Source organism: Pelmatolapia mariae, linkage group LG22, assembly GCF_036321145.2.
Source record: "Pelmatolapia mariae isolate MD_Pm_ZW linkage group LG22, Pm_UMD_F_2, whole genome shotgun sequence".
NCBI lineage: Eukaryota > Metazoa > Chordata > Actinopteri > Cichliformes > Cichlidae > Pelmatolapia > Pelmatolapia mariae.
The window spans coordinates 9,635,020-9,648,612 of record NC_086245.2 but is presented as its reverse complement, the minus strand read 5'-3'; the positions used below and the strand labels follow the sequence as shown (position 1 = coordinate 9,648,612).

Below are 13,593 nucleotides of genomic sequence, written 5' to 3'. Positions count from 1 at the left end.
TGCCTCAGATGCAGAAAACTAGAGAACAGGTTAGAGGGAGGGAGGCAGGTGTATCTGTCCATCCCAATGTGAAGCTGCAGCTGAGGGAGGAGAGGAAGAGCAGAACTTGGCTAAGTAAACAACGGCCGCTTCTCAATAGTTTTGACCAATCAGATAGACGCACATTCTCTTTATAAATCTCTCTCTCAGGATTTGGCTACAGCAGACTGCTGCTGACTGGTTTTCTAACCAGAGGAAGATCCATGTATTATTCTTTGAACTGCTTGAATCATTAAATCTAACTTGAATTGGACCAGAGCTGTTTATCCTGGAAAAAAAAGACCACACAACAGCAGCAATAAACCTTTCTTATCAAGTTCTTGCATGGAGAAAATATTTTTCTATAAAGATTAAACTTTAATAATTTAAGTTTCACCACAATTCAGTCCATATTAGTCGTTTACATTTTTTAATACTTTAGTCTGACCAAAATCACAGAAAGCTTTATTAAAGGCAGGACTTGCGCTGGATTATTGATCCAGCATGAACCAGATTATAAGCATTACAAATATTTTTTTAACTTTATAGGCTCTTTATTCCATTTTTAAATGTTATTACAACCATAGTAATTTATATTTTTAACATGAAATGCATTAAACAAGTGTCTAAGATGTGCTTTTTGTAGTCCTAACTTTGGCAAATTGTGGTTTTAACACAGCAGACTCACATCAACTGCTGTCATGTGATTAAGGCGCCCAGTGTGAATGCATTCATTATTTCCTCGGTCTTGTGTTTTCCATTGTGGGAGAATTTTTAAATTTTTTTGTTTTTAAAAAAAAATTAAAAAATGATGTTCTATGAAAAGGTTTGCAGCACAAACAGGCAGACTTGGCCGAGGATACTAAACGTCCCATTAACCCCAAATTAATTGATTCCGCTTTGGAAAGATTACAAAAACCCCAAAGCATGTTCAGCAGTTTACTGTTCATTTGAGGCCGCAGAAAACAAACAAACAAAGAATCCCTTTCTTTGCTCTGAGAGCTGTGAATGCTACAATCTGTGCAACCTGTGGTGAAAGCTACATCTTTATGTAAATACAGTCCTATGATGTGCATTTTGTATAAAATACTTTTAATTACATATAAACAGTCATTGATGAAATGCAAGTACAGTCGACAGTCTTCACTGAAAACTAAACTACACGGGCAGAACCTCCTCTTTTCTGTCACCCAGTACTTCAGTCCTCATCCTTTCACACAGCAGAGCACAGCTCCTCTCCGTCTCCCTGCATCAGGCTGACAGCATGCAGGCTGGTAAACAAAGCAGGCAGGTACAAGTCGTGCTAGCCAACTTCAGTCATCGTCCTCTTCCTCGGAGGAAGAGCGCATCACACCTCTGCTGTCATCTCTGTAACACCGGGCCAGCAGGCGCAGCTGCTCCAGGGCCTCCTGGTAGTCTGACACTTCAGGCCCTTGAGAAAGGAAGCTGGGGGCAACACGGCGGATGTCGAAAGCACTCGCACCACGATGCAGCTCTGATAGCCAGGGATCGAGAGCAGGACCCGACTGGAGGGAAGTCATGACGGGTACGGAGGAGACGACACAGGGCGGACCTGCAGAGAAAGATCATTCATGAAAACCTATAATAGAGCGGCTCTGCGTTACACACAGACAAAAACAGAAAAACACTCACTGCCAGGCGGGGGCGGCTGGCCCTCCAGGAAGCCCTGAGCACCGAGGGATTGACTGAATATCTGCGGGAAAGGTGGTGCCAGCTCACTGGGAGTAGAAACCAGCTGCAGAGCCCTGAGACAGTGATGACAAGATGATGGAGAGAGCAAGGGTGAGAGATGAGAATTTGTTAGAAAAAAAAAAAATAGCAAGCATCATGTGTCAGTGCAGAGACTCACAGAGGGACTGAAGGATAGAAGGATCTGATGTAGGAAGCCAGGACGTCCTCACCGCTGTGGAGGCTGTGCAGAGGAGTGGGCGGTTTAGTTCCTGCAGCCAGCGAGCTGGTGAAAAGAGAATTAAAGGGGGGGAAAAAAAAGCATGTTGCTACAAGTTGTTTATTCAAAAATGTTGACAAAACTGACTTTCTAAATCATTCACAACCTTAGCTGAAGTTTAACCCAAAGTCATTAGCATAAAGACACCAGAGCAACCTCCCTGAACAGGGTCCAGTAACCATCACAGTGGCAGACATCCAAGAACGGGTTTCCAGTATGAAGAGCTGGACAACACCTGTTATCAGGTACCCTGCTGAGGCGTCTGTATCCAGTAAGGGTCCTAGGCTAGACCCCTCATGCTAAATAAGCCTCCAGTATGAAGAGTTGGACATGAGGGAGAGAGATAAATATGAATGCTACGGTAAGGGGGACCCAGGACAACGGTCAGGGGGGAGATATCCACCCGAGTGGACAAAGGCACTAATCAATGCAGCACAGGAACAAGCTCTGAGGCTGGGGTCTATCACACACCAGCTATCATAGATGAAGAAGGTCAGTGGTAATTCCGTAGGGGCAGAAGCAAACTTAAACTAAAGAGTCAGAGTAGAATATAACTGACTCAATAACTTCATTCTGACCTGATGAGTTTCTGGCCTTCAAAGCCTTTGAGTGTCGCCCACTGGCCGTAGCATCGGCCGTCTCCTGCTTCAGCGCACCCAGACAGAGGCCTCCATGGCAGTACGTCGGTGTATGTGCTCAGGGCGTCAGGGAGAGAGGAGCCGTGCATCATGGGAAAGGGGACGGCACCATAAGCAGCCACAACCTGTGATTTAAACATTGGTTACCATAATCTCAGGCATCTCCACAGATAAATAACCTAGCTGCAACATCCAGCTAGCTTGTGAGACTCCATGTCCTTTATATACCTATAGAGCTTCGAGCTAGTTCCTTTCATGACTTGATTAAAAAAATAAAAATAAAAATAAAAAGAATATTTGCTGAAGGGGGAGAAAAAAAAACCAAAAACTAACAGTTGTTAAATACCTTCCTCCCTGATACAGCCAGGTCATCTGCCAACTGCCACATGGGGACGCTGTTGTTTCTCAGCCTGTAAGGTGCAGTAAGGGTGTCCAATGCCAAAGCCAGGACAGAACTGGAGTGGTACCACAGTGAGGGCTGGCACAGAAGACAGACAAATATAGATTAAACCCCATGCTTATATATAATCCTGCATACCTGCACATGTAAACTGTGTCTATGAGTTGAATTATCTCTTTAATCAGAGCTGTGCCAAAGTTTAAAGTTTGAGCGCTTACATTTGGATAGAACATAAAATAAGTCAGTACAAGGTCTTAAAATAATTGCTTGTTGACCAAAGGACACAATAATAGTACTGTAGCCAGTCTCACATCATAACTGAGGTGGGTGAACGTCGTGGGAGAGGACGGTCGTCTTCCCAGACCACCTCGCAAGGTCAACGGGCAGAACAAAGAACTGTGACTGGCCATGTGTACCATCCCTAAAGTGCAGTTGAGCAGGCGGTAGAGATCCTTCACTGGCGTCTGTTCAAACAGAGACAATAAATATAAATAAAGAAGCCGGGTTACAAAACATTTGCTTTTAAAGAAAGAGACACTCACTGAATCTGGGTGACTGACGGGTAACAACCCCCAGGTTAGGATGCCCCTTCCTCCGTAAGAGTCGTGAAGCAGCTCAGTGACCTTCGACCCCAGACCTGCAAAGCCATCAGCCAAGTCACACAGCACCTGGAAGCCCTGAAAGGAAAAAAGGATTGAGGAAGCACAAAGATATGCAAGAAGATGGCAGATACGAAATGGTGTACAAGTAAACTTTGATTAGCATCTTTTTAAAGGTCTTACAGTACAAAAAATATTTCTAACTATAGGGGAGAGTGGAATGGAAGAGTTACCTGAAGGTAATCGCACTCCTCCACAAAGAAGTGCAGCCTGTCCTCCAGCTCCTCGAGCACCGACCCCTGGAGGAGAGACTCGCCCTGGCCGAAAGCCTCCAAACGGTGAGCCTCTCTGAACGCCCATAAAAGCAAATACAAAGCAGTGTTAGCACTCAGTTTAAATACCTCATAACTGTAAGTCAGCAAGTCTCAAGAAGCCTTTTTAAGTGTGGTGGAGAAGCAGGTGTGGGTATGTTTTAGATTTAATTTGACGCTTCATTTCATTCTGTCAACTAATTTAAGAATAAAATTAATTTAGAAAACTGAATGTTCTTTAATTTTATTCTAAAATATTCAGGTTTCGTCTAATTACTTTAATAAAACAAAAAATGACAGCTTGGATATGTGAAGTTGTATAATAAACTTGTTTATACATTTTCTGCCTTTTCTTCCATACTGACCCACAGAGAACAGTGAGTTTTAATCCTGATTGTGAGGGAAGGCTGACATCTAGTGGTGAAACGCAGGTGAGGGCCTTCCACTCTTATTTTGTGGTCTAATATGGGAAGTTATAAATGGTTAAGCTGTCATAACTGAATTGCTTGTTTCTGTCTGTCAATTTGTGTTTCATACATTTAGTCAGGTTTGTTCATCTTAAAATAAGACGATTTTATGTGAGTACAAACTAATATATTCCTCAAAATCCTGCACTGTGTTTTGGGCTACAGACTCATTTTTAAAATGTTTTCTGTGTCATAATAATCTCGATCTGGAGAAACTTCTTTGATGACAACATACAACAGTTTGCATAATGAGGTTTGGAAAATATTGGGAAAATTTCCCAAACATTTTAAGCTGTTTCGATCAGATGTGACAGGAAATTCTGCACATGCAGTTTTTATGTTGAAGTTATGGCTCTGACTCCTTTAGAGGTTCAAAGTAAGAAGCATCAACAAACTACAGGTAATGTTGCACCCGCCTTACCCATCGTGGTTGTACTGGTGGATGACCGAGATGGTCCGAGGGTGCAGGTGGATCCTGAGGAAGTCAGACCACACCTTCACGCTGCACTCCAGCCTGTAGCTCTTCTGTACTCTAGCCAGGTGGCTGTTCACTGTATCCACACTCAGTGACCCTGCTGCTGGGAGAGATTGTTTTTTTTTAAGCTCATGTGATGATTTTGGTACAGAAACTTGTTATTTCATGCACGTTTGGTTGAGAGGTTTTCATACCTGAGCACTGAGGCTGGGAGCTGGAGGGAAAATCAGCCTCTGCGAGTATCTCCCCTTTCTAAACACAAAGAACAGAATGACGGGCTCAACTCTTTGGAGACGTCTCTATTGAGCTATTTTTTTTCTGGAAATTTGCTCTCGCACAGCCAGTTTCATCACTTATTGCATTCTGTGGATTAATTTGGGAAGCTATGACACACAGCAATGAGTCCTTATTTATTACTTACTCATAGGGATTTTTACAAAGAGAGAAAGCAATCTGTAACCTGGTCAGGTTCATCACGCAATCAGTGATCACACTACATGCATGTATGCGAGTCCAGCTGAACCACACCCAGACCTACATCTTCAAGCAGTCCAGGGCATGACACGCTTCAACCCGACTATAACTGTAATGTGTGTGTTTGTTGTGAAAATCTCTTTGTGTTAGTTTTCATTTCTACCTTAAATACTCACATCCAACTTATCAAGGTCTTCAAGGAAGGAGTTCTTTGCAGGAGGACTTTCTTCGTGCATAGTGATACTTCCGTCCCTGCCGAATTAAATTATTTTTTTAGTTTTCAGTATATACACTAAATATGAACAGTCTTAGGACCAGTGCATGTAATAAATGGATTAGTTAAGAATAATGGCGACTGTCAGTGCAACCCCTTAGCCTCCTAGCAGATACACCTATGGTATCAATTACAAAGTCCTACATTGGCTCATTTTCATGTCATCGTATTCACAAAGTGTCCATACCACCTGCCCAGTGGGGTGACTACAAATACTCATTCCTTTTATCACTGCAGGGTAAAAAAGGGATATGCTATAGGATTTGATTTGTCCTATAGATAAATAGATTTAAATGTAGATAAATATCCATATGTAAACTAACAAATAAACAGACCAAAAAAACAAAAAACAAACAAAAAAAACCAACATGTGACAGTGTTGAAACCAGAAAACAACACAAATAAAATTTGTTATACCAGGCAGAAAACAAATAGAGAGGGTCTTGTTTACCATGTAACAGCAGACGTGTCCTTGCCTGCATCGTACAAACTTCCCTCTTGTCGCAGAGTACGAAGACTTCCTGTTGCAGAATGAGAGAAAGACGGTCAGAATTCACCAAAAGAAACTTTTAACAAGTGCTCTAAATTAATGCTAACATATTATATTTCAGTCAGTCAGTAAACTGGACAAAGTAAAGACACAAAGTTTTCAGTATTTCTAAAAGCAAGTTACCTTTGAGATCCATGGCAATGAGTCGTGGTGTGTAGGTGACGTGGCCGCCCAGAGTCTGTCCTTCACGAAACACGACATCACTCTGGATCTCACCTGGCGGTGTCTCCGGATCGTACGATAAAGATGCATCCTGCAAACAAAGAGAGGAGCACCTCTGTTTATCTGCTAGCACGGTCAAAGCAATCGAAAAATGCTTACAGAAATTCACAAAGTAAACGTATCATTGTTAACAATAGGGCTGCCAGGATTAGTCGACTAGTCACGATTACGTCGAGTATTAAAATCGTCGACAACTAATTTAATAGTCGACGCGTCATTTGAAGCTTTGTAAGATCCCAAAAGACGCAGGAATAAGTAGTAGGATTTAAGAGTGTAATAACGGACTGAAACAGAAGATGGCAGCACTGCATGTACAAGGATGCCAGCTGCTGTTAAACCTCGAAGAAGAAGAAGCAGTGTCTGATAAATTCAGGAACCGCATCCTCCTGTGCCCGCATTTGTAGGCCGGTTATGTTACGACAAAGACTGTCCAAATTCGAAGACGCCGCCAAATGCGCCCTTCATTTCCCCAGATTTGAAGGATGGGTCGGGTGTATACTTCGTGGCCCAACCTATCCCAGAATTCATAGCACGACCCTGCTCAGTTTCCAACAATGGCGGCAGCTAGTTAGTTTTAATATTACTCTTATTATTCTTTCTGGGTCACAAAATGAACGTTTAACATATTTTCAGGCGAGAATGTAGCTGTGTAAATTTCAAATATCTGCTTGGTTTATCAAGACAACATATTTTTAAAAGCGCGCTGATGTTTTCAGAGACGTCTGTTACCCACCAGCTCGATAGCTAGCCGGGGTTCAAGGCTCACTAGAGCTGGTGAGAACACCGGACTCCCGGCAAATAGTTTTCAAACCCACCGCTGTCTTTCGCTACTCAGGTTAAACATGATATATATATAAGTCACTTAGATAACTTAAAAATGTTATTGTTTGGCTTTTTTCAGTATTTTATTTGTTCCTGAGTAAATCGGTTTGGCTGAGATTAAAGTTATAGTTTTTACACAGCTGAATAAACGTCAAGCAGACAACTGATTATCAGAAGTGTGAGATGCTCGAGAATATACTCCAGTGTCCTGTTATATTTTAGACAGGAAGGAGCAGACGGCTGAGTTTATTAAACTTCACCTAAACAATCTGCAGATTTCATTAAAATTTAATAAACTATCATCTTGTCTTTATTTTTAGTTAGCACATACCTTAAATACTTAAAGCTGTAAGCTAATGATTAGGGATGGGTATCGTTTAGGTTTTATCCGATACCGGTGCCAAACCGGTACTTTTGAAACGGTGCCAGTGCTTAAACGGTGCTCAAACCGGTGCTTAAAGAATGGAGAACACAAAATTGGTCCAAAAACCTCTCATGTTCAGCTGTTTTTTTGTAAAAAAAAGATAACAATGTTAGCCTTTTCTGCAGCTATGGGGCATATTTGGTATCACTCTTGGCTGGAAGCAGTGCTTAATCAATGGAAAAAACACAAACTTTGTCCAAAAACCTCTCATGTTTAACTGTTTTCCACTTTTTCTTTGGTCATTTTAGCCTTTTTGGCCAGAGTGAAGGGAGTATCTGCCATCAAACAAGAAGACAGCCGCATGTAACTACAACGTGTTTGCTAGTTCACCTCACATGCATTAATGTAATAACGTGGTTAGCCTACCTACTCAACGTAAATTACACACGAACAACATTAAGTCACTCACGCAGAGAAGAACGGCTGCTGCTGTCATCATCATCCTCATCATTTCTGCTACACTGACAGGGCTAGGGGCCAGGACTCTACTCTTCGGGTTCTTGGGGGATGTTGCTAACTCCGGGTCCGATAACAGGCACCACACCCGTATGCGCAGTAGATGTGCACAGTGTGAGATCTCACAGCAAGCTATCAAACACGGCGCATTTCTCGGCTTTAAAAAAAAACCCGCTATGCGTTGTCAGGTGTTTCATCAGATTCAAGGTGTTACCTCCTTTGACAGTATCACAGTATCACCTTAAAGCACTTGTTGCAGGCAGCCGAGTTTGCATCTTTTGCTGCGAAGTACAGCCAGACTTTTGACCGCTTCGCCTTGGGCATTTTTAATCTGTAGCGCTGCTCTAAAAGAACGTACGTACCTGGCCCCGCCTACTATCCTCGGAAACGTAAAATTATTGGCTAGAATTGGCTCAGGAAAAAAAAAAGCACCGAAATAAAGCACCGAAATGTGCGCTGCTTTTCGGTCTGGTTACTACCGTTTATGTCAGAACCGGTGCCATCATGGCACCGGACACCGGTACCCATCCCTACTAATGATAGTTATATAAGAGCAGATGCATGCTGGTGCAATAAGCTGTACGTTTTACGTCCAATGGATGCATGATCTGATTAGTTGACTAATCGCAAGAATAATCGGTGACTACTCGACTATCAAAATAATCGTTTGTGGCAGCCCTAGTTAACAATCAACAGTCCCGTTCATGAATGTATATACAACAGGTTGACAGTAAGGTGCAACCCACTGATTACATGGTCGAACAAGAACACCAGTTTAGACTTCACCAGAAAACATTTAAAAGAGCACAAATCTGGGGGAAAAAATGAAGAAATCTTTGCACAGATGAAACCTAGATCAACTTGAACCAGAACACTGGAAGAGAAAAGTAAGGAGAAGGAGAGACACTGACTGTCATCCCAAGCATACCACAGTATCTGTCAAACATGGGAGATGCAGTGTTGTTGCATAGGCACATATGGCTGACAGTGGAACCAGGCCATGAGTGTTCGCTAATGATGTGACTTGACAAAAGTAACAGGATGGATGCTGATGTGTACAGGCCTCTACTTTCTGCTCAGTTGAGCCAAAAGCTGGAAAATTTATTAGACAGCACTTCACAGTGTAAAAGAATAATGACCCCAAATCATCCTGCAAAAGCAACCTTAAGTATTCCTCCATGACCAAGTCGGTCACCTGATTTCAACCCAATTCAGCATTTTTTTTAGCTACTGAAGACAAAACAAAAAGCAGAGAGACCGACAAACAAGCAGCAACTGAGGGTGGCTACAGGAATAGCCTGATATAGAGCACCTAAAAGGGGATGGGGGGGAACAACACATTTGATGAGGTCCAATTTTGGATCTTTATCCATTTATTAAAAAGAAGCCTTATGTTTTAAAATACGAAAACTTTTTAATTGAGCTAGAACCTTTGAAAATGGGGAGACTATATATAATAATATTTGCTTTAAATCATGGACCAACAAATTATGTACCTAACTGCTCAGGTAACAGTTCTGAGTGTTTTTATGAGAAGCTCGTAACAGTTTGCTAACCTGCTAATTCAGCAGCTTTAGCCACACAAGTGTTGGCGGTTATGCCTCTGTTTATGGTCAATGCCATGCTGGTCAGTTTCACCATACTTCGTGTCCCAGTCTGTCAAACTGAGACTAACCAGAGCTAACTCCACGGTTCACAGCAAGCTCACAAGTTTGACAACACATGCACAGCTAACGTTACCGAGCTAGCCTAGCGTTAGCCTTGCACGCGCACTTCTCACCTGTAAATTCCACCAGTGAGTTCCCGCAAAGTTGGAGTAATGTCCGAGCTGGAGGGTGATCACCTCTCTGCAGAGGCTGCTCATCGTGACGAAAATCAACACGCAAGACAGAAGATAAAGCCCACAACTGCGAACATGATGGGCATGTTTAGAAGTGACGGCACTCAGAGGAGACGAGCTAGCAGCGGCGACGGCTGCAGGCCATTGGCTGACAGGAGAGTAAGACGAAATATGATTGGATGGATCAGCGACGTCAGTATGATAGTTTGGTTTCACTGTGCCTTATATTCACGTGGGGTCCAACCATCCAGTACTACAGTACTGCGTGTTTGATTGTTTATTAGACTGTTTCAAACACTCAAAGAGTATGTGACAAATATTTACATTAAAACTCATCTGAGGCTTTTTAAAATAATGCAATAGTGAACACAATAATTTGAGTTATGAGTAATAAATATGTTTATATACATTTTAGGTGATGTGATGTTTGCTTTGAGAATGATTTGATGGACAAGTATAAAAGTAGAGGATCTAGAGAAATTATAGGATAGCTGCACCAGCCTCAGATATTCCTCTGCCACTTCTGACTTCGGTCAAACAACTAACTTTCTGGTTGAAGTTTAATTGTTTTGTTTTGTTTTTTGTTTTTAAATGTATGACATAAATTTTAGTTTGTAGAAAGTTTACCCGAAGTACTTTGTGTTTGTGTACAGCTGATGCAGAACCTTTCATTTTCACCTTTTATTTTTACTTTTTTTTTTTTTTTTTTTTTTTAATTTTAATGAAGTTTAGTTTCAATGAGTTTCCTGAATGGATTTGCTCGATTTAGTTTCTTTTTTATAAAAACATGGCCAGATGCAAAAACTTAGATGAGAACGCACATTTAAAACAAACCCTTTTTGAAGACAGCTGAATCACTGTCCAGTAGACATCAGAGTTCTAAGCAAGCAAAAACACTAAAGGCTAATTAAAACTAATAATTAAAACTAATTATTTGTATATGTTTTGTCTTTTGGTTTATTTTATGAGCACACAAAACAATTCAAGATCCTGTTTTTCTTTCTGAAGTGCAGTTTTTATTTTTACTTCAGTTAACTAAGATATTATTCAAATTTAAATTTCAGGTTTTAGTTATCATAATAATGGGATTTTTTAAAAAAGGTATATTTTCTACTGTAGAATCTTTAATATGCTTATGATGGCATACCATTTGATGTGTAGGAAAATGTTCTGTGCAATTTATATGTCGCTTTTAACAAAGCGTAGCTGTCAAAGGCAAAAATAACTTTCAAACACAAAGTCGTTTATTATCCAGTGTCCATATGCTCTGCAGGAAGTAGTCTTTGTCTTGTTTTCAGGATGTTCATCTCATCAAAGTGTAACTCTTTTAAATCAGGTGTTTGAATGTGAGCGATGACTGCAAATGAGCTGTCTGAAGACATTACAGAGAACTCAAATGTGAGCAGCTGGTTTTTATTAAAGTCACAGGGAGTGATCGAACAAACACATTTGATGACTTTGAACTGTTGAATTAGGGTTTTAACTTATGAAGCGATGGATAAATGAGCAGTCCAGGCTAGTTGTAGGGTTTACTGGCTTCCACTGAAATAGGACACGCAGGACTGAAAAAAGTCGCGCACATCCTGCATCTTCTCCTTCATGGTGGATCGCAGGTTGTCAGTGGTGTCCTCAAAGCGATCTTTGATGTCCTCAGCTGTATTCTGAATCTTGAGCTTCATGTTCTCCATCTGAGACGTCAGCAGGTCCTTCAGGGTGGTGATCTTTGCCTGGGCGTTGTCTCGCACCTGAGCAAAGTAAGGGTCCAGTCTAGTCTTCAGGTCCTCCACGTTCTCAGAGGTGCGGGACTGAAGCTCCTCGAAATACTCTGCGACATGTCTGAAAAAATATATGTTTATATATACTTTTTCATTAAGATACGACTCTCATTTATCATTTATTAATAGCTTAATCATTAAGACATTAAGTCAAACTGAAAAATAGACTAAAAAGTGGTAAAAGTTCCCACCAAGGTCAAATTCTTTCCTTCTTTCACACCAAAATGTTTCTTACATTTTAAATTCACCAGCTAAAAAGCATCAAATGCTAATATCTGAGCTGAGTTTGTGTTATTTCACCTGAATAATCCACTCACTATCATTTCCTTTGTTTTTCTACACTATTAAAAAACCCCAAGCATTGTTATTTTTCTGGTGAGGTTGTCCCACTCACCTCTTGATCTCCTCTGTGTCCTTGCTGAGGCGCTTCTTCATTTTACGGGTGTAGGTGGAGATTCTGCTCCTGACGTCGTCGGTGTTCTGCTCCATCATGGTCTGAAGCTCCTGGACGTACTTGTCCATCTGCTCTCGGGCCTCAGTCATGTGTTCACGGAGTTTGTCAGCCATGAGCTGCAGGTCTTTGCCCAGACGATCTGCGGCCTCTTGAGTGTAGGGAGCCAGCTTGGTCTGCAGGTCATCCTTGTACATGGCCAGCTCGGCCATGCTGTCCTGGATCAGGGTGCTGTTCATGGACGGGAGAGGAGATGGATCGGTTTAGAGGTTTTGTCTGTGGTTTTGATGCATTTGTGATCCAAAGGGGGTAAAGCATCACATTAGCTCTGGATGCACTGAATCATTTAAGATAAATAGAAATATCAGCAGATTTTAATTGAAACACTGAGTAAGATCCGGTAAACTACAGGACTAAAGCAAAACTCAGGAGACGCACAAAGTGCAGGTCAAAGTTCAGCTCTCAACATGTCTCACCTCACTACAACCTGCAGACTCTAACACTCTGCTGTTATATAACAAAGCCAAAGCCCAGCACCATTTTGTTAAGAGCGTCCCTGTTCTAGATTCAGTGTTTCTAAGTCGTGGAGTTAAACTTTAGTAACTATCTAGTAGAGTATGAAGTGAAAATTTCTGTGAACTTAAACTTGAACAAAAATATTGAAATTAATGGTTGGCTGTTGAACTGAGACATTGACTGAGACAATTTATGCATGTTACTGTTTTATATTAATAAAGGATAAAATTCTATGAGCTGGAATCAATTTTTAATCACATTTTTAGTGATTTAAATGCAGCCGACAGCCGAGCAGCACTGATGAAAGTCAGTATGCTTGACTACGATTACAGGAATGACTGAACTCACTCCAGTTCTCTGCTGATCTGGGAGCTCTTGATGTCCTTCACCACTGCATCAGCCTTTGAGTTCAGGTCCGTGATGTAATCCCTAAACTTGTCGACTGTGGTTTCCCAGCTGTTCTGCCAGTCCTGCTGAAGCAAGCTTCGTGCATGGCAGCCTGGTTTGAACAAAGGAAAACATGTCAAATGGTCAATTTTGAATGGAAGAACTTATCTATCTTTGATCAAAAGTTGCAAATTGTAGTGAAAGGCATTAAAAATATGTTTTAATTTGTCAAATCTCGGATACATAGCAGCATTTAACTATGATAGAATAACTCTGATGACTAAAAAAGCTGCAGGATACATAGTTTGTTTTATTTAGTATGTAAGTAAAAGTTGAGTTGGTGTAAACTGCATATTTTCAAAATAAAAGCCCCCAAATTTAACAGGAGCTTACATCTTTCCTCATTTTCTTCTCACTCCTGTATTCTACTTTGCATCCACTTTTCTTTCTATTATTTGACCCTAAATAGACAATGAACTCACCTGAGAAGACCGCCAGTGCAAGGATTACTGCAAACACCTTCAT

At 41.2% G+C, this 13,593-nt stretch overlaps 2 protein-coding genes across 2 annotated transcripts; both read right to left on the bottom strand.

Annotated features, from left to right (window-relative positions):
- Positions 1 to 415: 415 nt before the first annotated feature.
- Positions 416 to 10,063, bottom strand: msto1 (misato mitochondrial distribution and morphology regulator 1). Its single transcript, XM_065470510.1, has 14 exons — positions 9,880 to 10,063; positions 6,299 to 6,428; positions 6,077 to 6,146; positions 5,528 to 5,603; positions 5,072 to 5,129; positions 4,824 to 4,977; positions 3,858 to 3,972; positions 3,568 to 3,702; positions 3,337 to 3,489; positions 2,972 to 3,103; positions 2,566 to 2,750; positions 1,889 to 1,993; positions 1,672 to 1,784; positions 416 to 1,591 (listed from the first exon to the last, which is right to left on the bottom strand). The coding sequence occupies exons 1-14, from the start codon at positions 9,961 to 9,963 to the stop codon at positions 1,332 to 1,334; spliced, it is 1,770 nt and encodes a 589-aa protein (XP_065326582.1). The 5' UTR covers positions 9,964 to 10,063; the 3' UTR covers positions 416 to 1,331.
- A 1,405-nt stretch (positions 10,064 to 11,468) lies between these two features.
- On the bottom strand, positions 11,469 to 13,593 carry apoea (apolipoprotein Ea). Its single transcript, XM_065471778.1, has 4 exons — positions 13,551 to 13,593; positions 13,030 to 13,180; positions 12,109 to 12,396; positions 11,469 to 11,775 (listed from the first exon to the last, which is right to left on the bottom strand). Exons 1-4 carry the CDS (start codon positions 13,591 to 13,593, stop codon positions 11,469 to 11,471), a joined length of 789 nt encoding a protein of 262 aa, XP_065327850.1.

What these genes read in the sequence shown, in the direction of transcription:
- msto1 (XM_065470510.1), bottom strand. Translation starts at nt 9,963, where the DNA reads ATGAGCAGCCTCTGCAGAGAGGTGATCACCCTCCAGCTCGGACATTAC. An exon ending in TCACCCACCTCAGTTATGAT is followed by an intron (nt 3,104 to 3,336) that starts GTGAGACTGGCT and finishes CTTCTGTGCCAG; the next exon opens with CCCTCACTGTGGTACCACTC. An exon ending in TGGCTGTATCAGGGAGGAAG is followed by an intron (nt 2,751 to 2,971) that starts GTATTTAACAAC and finishes TTTAAATCACAG; the next exon opens with GTTGTGGCTGCTTATGGTGC.
- apoea (XM_065471778.1), bottom strand. Translation starts at nt 13,593, where the DNA reads ATGAAGGTGTTTGCAGTAATCCTTGCACTGGCGGTCTTCTCAG. An exon ending in CAGATCAGCAGAGAACTGGA is followed by an intron (nt 12,397 to 13,029) that starts GTGAGTTCAGTC and finishes GTCCATGAACAG; the next exon opens with CACCCTGATCCAGGACAGCA. An exon ending in GACACAGAGGAGATCAAGAG is followed by an intron (nt 11,776 to 12,108) that starts GTGAGTGGGACA and finishes ATATTTTTTCAG; the next exon opens with ACATGTCGCAGAGTATTTCG.